This window comes from Sipha flava, unplaced genomic scaffold (genome assembly GCF_003268045.1).
Source record: "Sipha flava isolate LNK unplaced genomic scaffold, YSA_version1 104_pilon_pilon, whole genome shotgun sequence".
NCBI classification, from domain to species: domain Eukaryota; kingdom Metazoa; phylum Arthropoda; class Insecta; order Hemiptera; family Aphididae; genus Sipha; species Sipha flava.
The window spans coordinates 2,791,206-2,800,842 of NW_020271718.1; the positions used below are offsets into that span (position 1 = coordinate 2,791,206).

Genomic DNA, 9,637 nt, shown 5'->3' on the forward strand with positions numbered 1-9,637 from the left:
TTTTTTGCTCTAAATGTTGAAAATTTAAATGTTCAAATTATTTTATAAAGAAATTTGGTGCATTTAATATCAACCATCTATAGAAATTTACTTTATCTGTTTTATTCGGAATAGTTTTTTTCGAAAACAATGGTAAATCGGTTTCAAGTTCAAAATAATGTAATACTGTAAATACTGTAATACCATATATCCATCTCTATATCTCGACCGACCGTAGAATCTCTTCCGACCAAGAAGTCTCGTATTTTATACTTGAAAGAATTATAATTATGGATTTACGTAAACATGTATAATTACGGAGAAAACGTTTTTTTAAAGCTATATAATAGGATCTTAAAAGGCTAAAGTTGGGCAATTCCTTTGATTAAATTATGATGAAAGTAATAATAAAATGTTGATGATGGTTAATTTTTTTTTTGAAAATGAAAATATTATATTATACGCAATTTCAATATTAAATTTAAATACCCTGATTTGTCATGAGAGCCATGAGACATTTTTGAGGCGAAACAATCTTAGTATTTCAGGGCGGAGCTGAGTCGACGTGGACCTATCTAAATCCGGCAGTCGCAACATTGATAATACCATGTCATGATCGGTTACAATCTCGTCGCTCCACCGGATTACATATTCTAACATTATTCGCTAATAATATAAGCGAATAAATAAATAAACGGTTTATTTATTCAATATGCTAATCCGTAGTGGCGCCACGTCCACGTGTATATCTGCCGTACGCAAACGGCGGTTATATGATATGCGCTGTACATAGGTGTTATTAAATCCGAATACGTTAGCCGATGTGTTGGTATTACTGAGTGCGCTGCAGCGGCGGTCACGCGCAGTATGACGCTCGCGAACGCCTAGTCGTGTCCACCCGCCGCCACCGCGTCCGCCGGTCTGCTGCCGGCCCCGAACTCGACTCGCAGGTAATTCGTTCGTTCGTTCATCGTCGGTTCGCGATTGTCTTGAACCTGAACCGTCAAAGCCCGCTTGGTCGCGCAGTCGCCGGTTCGACGCAATCGATTGCGGGTCCATTGGCCGATCGCACGTCGTCGTCGTGTCGTTATATTTCCGTTCTGCGACGCGGAACACGTGCCCCGCGGCAGTACAATCGATTCGATAAATCCCGCCGCAATAGTAGTACCTGACAGCATCCGCGACGGTCACGGCACAATTAGCGTAACACCCGTTGTATTCGATATCGTATCTCCTGCCCGAGCGGCTTTTGCGTTTTTCAGGACGATCGTAGCCCGCACAGGAGAACGACCACGCGGACGTTTCGGCTCAGCGCGAGGCCACGTCGTGACGACCGCGGTTGACCACCGTCTCCGCCGACCACAATCCGTCCCGTTGGGTGACCAGCTGCGCGCGTGAGCGGATACGTCCGGAGGAACGCCCCGTCGTGCGCGAATCGATAAGGTAAGTTGGCGTGTACGTGTATGAAACCAATAGCAACACGATCATTTTACAACAATGATCTTGACGTGCATTGTACGTGTGCAGTGCACGTATTATGAAAACGTCGAGGCGTGCACGCCTTCCGTTTTCTCGTCCGTCGGTTTCCCGTGCGATAGTTCACCGTATTGCGCGCGCAAATCGACCGATTGAGGCGTCCTGAATGTGTTCGAACTGTGCAACAACCGGACAGCTCCATTTCTAGCGAAATTCGTTATCATGATTTAAAATATAAAAAATTATTATCAGATTTTCTGTGCAAAACGAGATAAATCCGACTGTCCGTTTAGAAATTTTAATGGTTTTGAAGCTACCGGGTTTTTTATTTTCCGACGAAAAACCAAACAACTCCGGAGATGTCATGGTTTTGCCATAGGTTTAGTTTTTTTTTCTTAAAACTTAAGTATGTTGTTTGACAGTATAGGTACATAATAATAATTATTATTAACTCAGTTTAAAAAAAAAACTAATTCTTTGTAAGCTTTTTACATTAGTATATAATGATAATTATTATTAACTCGGTTAAAAAAAACTGATTCTTTTAAGCTTTTTACATTAAAAAAAAAAAAGGATTTACCAACTCCGAGCAATAAACAAGACAACTTTAAGAAATAAGAATAAAAATAAAAATATAGAAAATAAAAAATATGAATAATAAGAATATAACTTTAAGCAATAAGAAAGAAAACTTTTTTATTTATGGCTAAAAGCGTAAAAAAAATGTTTATGTATCAACTTCATTGAGGGTTCCACAGTTTTTATCACTATTTTAAGTGTATAAAATAATCTTTCTTTTTATTATTATTCACTTATGTATAAATTAAACATTAAATATGTGCTTGCTAAAAAAAATGATAAAACGGAGCTGTCTGATTATTGCACAGAGCCCTTCAGTTGGTCTATTTATCTTACTATGTATGGCGAAACCATAATTCCATCTCCAGAAAGTCTCCGCTCGTCCGACGATCCTGTTGCGAATACCTTTTATTTTGCACATATACGCTAGTCCGTGATTTGGAAAAATCTACGTAAAATCTGTGCGGTTAAGTTTTTCCAAAAAAAAAAACAGTTTTTCAAACGATTTTTACACCCGCTGCTGTCCGAGGACACCTGTGGCTCATCGATTGCATCTGCATAACAGTTTTTTATTTGTACTGTAATGCTACGCCGACCAGTACATCATATAGGATTTGTTTTACGTTATTTTACCCGTGCACTGGTGGTGCGAGTACTGATGTAAACGAATCAGAATCCGTTCTATCCGTTAAAGTTAATTTTAAAGACTGTGATGTTTGTTTACAATGTTGACTTTTGGATTGGTTTTCTAGTATTTTGGATTTTTAAATATTGGTTTGATGTTGACAATATTACAGTTTTGCATCTTTTAAATGTAGCAACAATTTTATGTTTTTGTCATTTGTGTTTTGTACACGTACAAAATATATATAAAATTATAATTTTTTAGGGATAGCCAGGTAACCTACTTTGGCTCCCCAAGATTATCTGTATACACATTTATAATATTAATTATATAAGTATCTACTACAATAATTTGTTATATTTCCGTTGGTTATTTAGAATTTTCTGTTTTTTTCGAATTTTCGGATTGTACGATTCTTGGCTATTACAAACTATCGACGTGAACCATAATGAATTATGTAGATTTGTGAATACAACAAAATAATAAAATGTAGGTTGAGATAAAATTAATTTATGTTAGATGAACAAAATTGGTAAATAACTACAAAAGAGTATTATTTTTTTTCAATTCAAATGATGTTCCATTCAAAATAATTAATTTCCTATAGTTGCATAATTTTTAGCTGTTATTAAAATACAATTCAAAAAGTGACTAAATTTAAATGATATTGAATATGTTTTATATTTTACGATGAGAACAGAAACTTCGACCTCGTTGTTTTTTGAGTATAATAAACAACGTTTTCTAAATTTTATAAAATAATTAATTTACGTTTTAAAGTTTTAGTTTTAGAAAATATATAATGAAAATTCCAGTTTATACTTCATATTACATGTTATATATCCTCATATCCTCATAATTTCACTTTTGTACTTTCTAGGTTTTATAGTACCTAATACTGTGCTTTTATGTTGTATAACATTATTATGACAAAAAGTGTTCAACTCGAAATCAATAGTTCGAACAAACAAGTTCTCGTATCCCGTTATTTCGAAATTTTACATAATCAAAATATACAAATAATATTTTTCTTGTAAAAGGCTGACTTAGCTTTCAGCTTCAATTTCAAAAGCTAAAACTATATTACATTTAAGACCTAGGTCCTAAAAATTTAGTTATTAGTTTATTAGTTCCTAACCTTAATATTGTTATTCATTAATAATTCATCATTCTACAAAATAATTATAAATAGATTCTTATTAGTTTTAAATTGAGACAGTTATACTTTTTTGTTTATACTTTTTGTATGTTAGAATCTAATCCTTATAGTTTACAGAACGATGTGTTATCATTAATCAATAATTAAACATCTTGACTTTAATGATACAATTGAACTCGACGACGATTGTTTTATTTTAATTTTTCATCATTAAAAATGAATAAATTATATTATGTGACTAAAACAATTTGTAAATATTATCATTTAGATAGGCGAGTGAAAAGTTCAAACGAAATCATTTTACGATATGAATGTATTAAATGTATAAATGGATTTGAAGTTGCGATAAAATTTTAAAACAATTTCAATATAGTGATATTATAGTTTTACATGATATTTATAAAAAAAATATTCAAAACTTTTTTATTTTATGCAATGTCTATTTTACTTTTTAACGCTTACCAACTAACGCATTAATTTTTCATACATATATTTGTATTTACTTATATAGTTTAACTTTTTTATAAACAAATTTACAATTGAACAATACAACACAACATAATATAACAAATCAAATGTAGTATAGTTAATGATTATAAACAGTTTTTAGTTTGGCAATAACTGTTGTTACTTTTCGTAGGTTTATTTGTTGAGTTTCATTCAGTTCATTTTATAAGAAATTTTCACTGGGTGATAAAAATGTTTTTCTCAAAATAGTCAATGTAATACCATAGTACGATTATAGTATTACACGTTTGTTTCGCATTATTTTGCCCAATCTTTCAAAATATTGTCAACAGAGCTGGTAATCACTGGGTGACATTTGTGTCGCCTAGTTAACTAGTTAAAAAATGCACTGGTTTTATAAGATTTTATTAATAAAATATTATATCATTACGGCTGTATTATATTAAAGTTGTTGCAGCATACTACTTATAATAGGAGTTCTTAGAAGTTTTATATATAAAAAATATAATGTATTAAATAATGGTCATAACATCTAGAAAATTAACTATATTCAAACTGTTTATCACGATTATAAGTATATACAATTTTTCCTTTTAGTTTATTTATAATTATAGTTATTTTTTTCATTTATAAATTAACGAAAAAATATAAAATCTATGTTTCTGTATAGCTTAAATTTTCATTAAAAAATAGTTTTATCTTAAAATAAACTTATTTTTTAAATTTTTTTATATCTACTTGATTTATTTACTGTATTTAATTCTTGATATGCAATTGAAAAATTTCCAACCATTTTTAATCGTTGACTAACGTAAAATCTGCTGAATGATGAAATTTTTACATGTATAATATTTGCAACAATTTTAAATTTCATTTAAATATATGTGAACATATTAAACAAGAAATTTGATTTTTTTTTTTGATTTAGTGTGATAATGGCCGACGACATTAAAGTACTTTGGCGTGATGTAGATGCAGTTTGTTTTGATGTTGATTCTACAGTTATTCAAGAAGAAGCGATTGACGAAGTTGCCAAATTTTGCAATAAAGGAGAAGAAGTTAAGAAATTGTAAGGGAAATGCAAAAAAAATTTCGCCTTAATTGCTATATAGATGTACTATTTTTGAATACGTATTTCGAATTCCTGATAAATTTATTTTTTAATTTAATTTTTTTTTTTATATCACAGTATTTTACTCGTGTCTATATTATATAATACTATTTAGTATTATCAGCGCTAATATGATATGTAATTACTATATTTTTCTGAAGGATGTTTAGAAAAAGAATCATCTTTTTGAATGTATATTTATTTGACCACCAAATTAGTTTTTAATAACCGTTTGTTAGTTGCCTGATTCAAAACCAATCGTTGTTAATTAGGTGAACGATTAATTACACTTGTTACGGAGGCACGTGTCTTTTACAAATATTCTTTTATTATTTACACTGTAAATAACAACCATGTGCTGTTTAAAGCTCGAGTAAATAATATATTTACTAGACGGAATAAATTGCATATAATTAATAAATCATATAATATGTGTGATAACCGATGAACCATTTATGATTCCAAGTTACTTAATTGTTTGAAGGTCAAAAAAATCATATTAAAAATATTGTTTCATCATTAATTCGTTCTTGTTATACATACATAAGCAATTATGAATATTTTTTTTTTTCGTACAGCTTGCATTTTAATAAATTGTAAGTAAGCCATAGTAGTAAAGGCGTGTACACTATACTTGGATATTTCTGATGATCTTGAAAATGTTTCGGAGGACATAGGACTCCGTACTTGATTTGCGACTATGGTTATTAGAAAGTTTTTCCGTTAAATATTATTAAAAAATCAATGTTTCGACGTAAAATTGAACACCTGTCTAAAGTAATAGTCGTTCGAAAAATGTCGAAGTTTAATAAGTTTAATTAAGTTCCACCATAACAATGGAAAACAATGAAATTCCTTGTCATTAAAAATGTATTCAAACGCATTCACTCAAAAATGTTCACAATCGTATATGTACAGACAGGGATGGTGCGAGGGAGGGGGCAATAGGGCAATAACCCAGGGCCTCACGCCTTAAATTATAATTTAGGCCCCGCGGTTCTTATTTAACTGAAATTAAAATATTTTATTAATAGAAATTATAACACTCAACTTTTGCCCAGGGCCTCGTAAACTATCACCGTCACTGTGAACAGAAATCGTGTATCATAAATTCTAGGTATTCGGCCTACACTTTCTTCTATAGGTTTTGCTATAGGTTTTTTCTATAGGTTCTATCATTTTGCACACGTATAAATAATAAAGGGGTTGATTTTAAGCATTTTGAATTTTAAATCTGCTTTATCATTTATATGCACTTGAGTTTGAAAATCATTAGGAAAAATATTTTTTAAAGTATTTTAATACTATAATTTTCCCGTAGATTTGCAATTTTATTTTTAAACTTAAATTAAAATCATTATTCTAATATCAACAAACTGTCTTTATATCTTAAATAATATATGAATTCATATTTCAGGACTAACAGTGCGATGTCAGGTAAGATGGACTTTAGAGAAGCACTCGCGGCTCGACTTCAAATAATTAAACCGTCTTTGCAACAAATTCGAGATTTCATAAAGGAACATCCGTTCCATTTGACTCCTGGCATTAGGTAATAAAGAAATCAAAATGTACTGTGGGTGTTACGTAAACGTAGCCAATGCTGATTTTAATTTCAAATGTCATACTTAAAGAAAATATATTAATTTATAATATATAATTTAGAGAGCTTATTCAATTATTGCAACAAAAAAATATACCTGTATATTTGATATCTGGCGGATTCCGTGGCCTCATTGGACCAATAGCTATAGAATTAAGTATTCCTCTGCAACATATTTTCGCCAATAAGTTAAAGTTTTTTTTAAATGGTGAGTTTCGTAATGTATTCAAATAATTCAGATTGTTAAAATATACATTTTTTATGCGTTTTTTTATATTAAAATATGTAAAACCGCACGTAGCTTTTTAGAGTAAAATAATTCAGAATTATTATTTAAAATAATTTAAAATAATCTAATTTTATTTTATCTCCAAAATAAATTTGATACATTTAATAATTCTTTTAACTTCTCCGTAATTATTAGTCTTGTTGTATATATGTAAACAAAAGTATTTTAAATTAAAATTAATTAATATATAAATTATATTATAGGTGACTACGCTGGATTTGACGAAAAAGAACCTACGTCTAAAAATGGTGGAAAAGGTGAAGTTATAAGTATGCTCAAAGAAAAATACGGTTATACCAAGTTGTTTATGATTGGTGATGGAATTACCGACTTAGAAGCATGTCCCCCTGCTGATGCATTCATTGGTAAGCTTATAAATTATTTAATGATGTAAGTGTACAGAGCACATTATATACCAAACACTTATACATTTTTAGTTCATAATCATGATATATATCTTGACTTATACATTTTTATACTGTCTATATTTTTAAGATAATTATATTATTGTTTTGTGTTATTGTTTCTTAGGGTTTGGTGGTAATGTGCTTCGAGCAGAAGTTAAATCTAAATCAAAGTGGTACGTTGAAAGTTTTCAAGAACTTATTGATACTCTGTGACTATAAAAAAGAAAACAATATACAATTTGTAATTATAATCACTTTTGCTAAATACTGCAATAATCTATCTATACATACAAACAATTTATAAAACAATTAGGTACAGTAACTTCAGTACTTACTTAGTACATACTAATTCATTTGATCACAAATTGGAATTAAGGTATTATTAAAATATACTATTTATACATTATTATTGTACATTATTCTTGTGCATGTTTATAAGATGTTGTTTTGTATTTTATTTGTTATTTCATTAACAATTATTATTAATATTATTTATGAGTATTTATGCATAAATTATATAAAAAAAAATTGTAAATTTTATACAAATATTATTCAACTATATTCTAACTATATTAAGCTAAAATAAATCATATGGATTATGTAAATTAGGTTCAAATTGTTTGTCTATTTCATTATTGTTATATTATATTTATAACATACTTACAGTATACTATATAATACACTATATTTGTTATTTATTGTTGGATTTTTTTTTTTCAAATACATTTGTTAAAAACAAACATATAACCAAGGATTAATAAATAAACTTGTTTTTATGTATGTATGTATGTATGTATGTAAGTATTTATAGACAACTGTCACAGCCTACTATATATTTTTTGTGCTGTCTATATTCTTCACTAATTATTTCAAGACCACTCTTTTTTGACATACATATTATTAAACATTTATTTTTATACATAATATACTTCGTTAATAATTGAACCTTGTAGCTGTAAAAAATAAATATCCAATTCAACAGTTTTTAATTAATGTATATATATTATATGTAATTAGTAGGCTTAGGGACTTCTAGCATTTGCATACTTTTTATAATTATTATTAAATATAGCAGAGTGCGAAATAAATTCATTTCTCATTGCTATGATATCAGATCTAAAATTTGAATGTGCATATTTTTGCATATTTGATAGATTTTGCAGGAGAGTGCATATTTTAAAATTGTTATGCTTATTTTGCATATTTTGACAAATTTTTCAAATTTCAAATTAAAAACTTTAGATACATATAACTATATATACATATTTCAACCTATCGAAAAAAAAATGTACTAAAAGGACTTAATACTTCCAGTAATATGCCATCTGAAAATTACCTCTCATATCTCGTTATAGATATATTTAAATCCGATGGACACGTTTTATATTGTATACTATGTGGTCATTTTTTTTTTTTTTTATAATGCATATAAATGCATATTTTAATGATTTTAGAAGCATATTTGTGTATTTTTTAGAGCTACAAGTCCCTAAGCCTAGTAATCAGTATGCAAATGCAAGAGTATAGTTGAGGCTTTGTTCTAAGCGAACTCAAAAGTTATGGCGTAGCGAGCGTCATATCACTCAATTTTTACAAAATTTTCCATTTTTATAAACATTTTAGTGTAGGTACTAATATTGTTAAAAAAATGTAATAATTTGTTAATTTATGGTAGGTTGTCAGATGGTCGATTGCTTATAGAGAATAGTTGGCCAGAACCATTTCAGTTTGACCCAGTCGAGGAAATTTTGTAAAAAAATGTATCAATAACTCCACTCCCCCCCCCCCCCGGTACCAATTTAGGTTTACTACTGGTTTATAATAGGTAAATGATATCTTATTATACCGTGAAGGACTGTAGATATCAGTGGCGGATTTGAGGGTTAATCGAAAGTTCCACCGCAATAGCCTAAATTAAGTTTTAATAATTAAATAGCTAAT

The 9,637-nt window shown here is 29.2% G+C and overlaps 1 protein-coding gene across 1 annotated transcript; it reads left to right on the forward strand.

Annotated features, from left to right (window-relative positions):
• Positions 1 to 839: 839 nt before the first annotated feature.
• On the forward strand, positions 840 to 8,129 carry LOC112684026 (phosphoserine phosphatase). Its single transcript, XM_025555327.1, has 6 exons — positions 840 to 1,422; positions 5,215 to 5,355; positions 6,815 to 6,949; positions 7,063 to 7,208; positions 7,493 to 7,654; positions 7,821 to 8,129. Exons 2-6 carry the CDS (start codon positions 5,222 to 5,224, stop codon positions 7,907 to 7,909), a joined length of 666 nt encoding a protein of 221 aa, XP_025411112.1. The 5' UTR covers positions 840 to 1,422; positions 5,215 to 5,221; the 3' UTR covers positions 7,910 to 8,129.
• Positions 8,130 to 9,637: the final 1,508 nt, after the last annotated feature.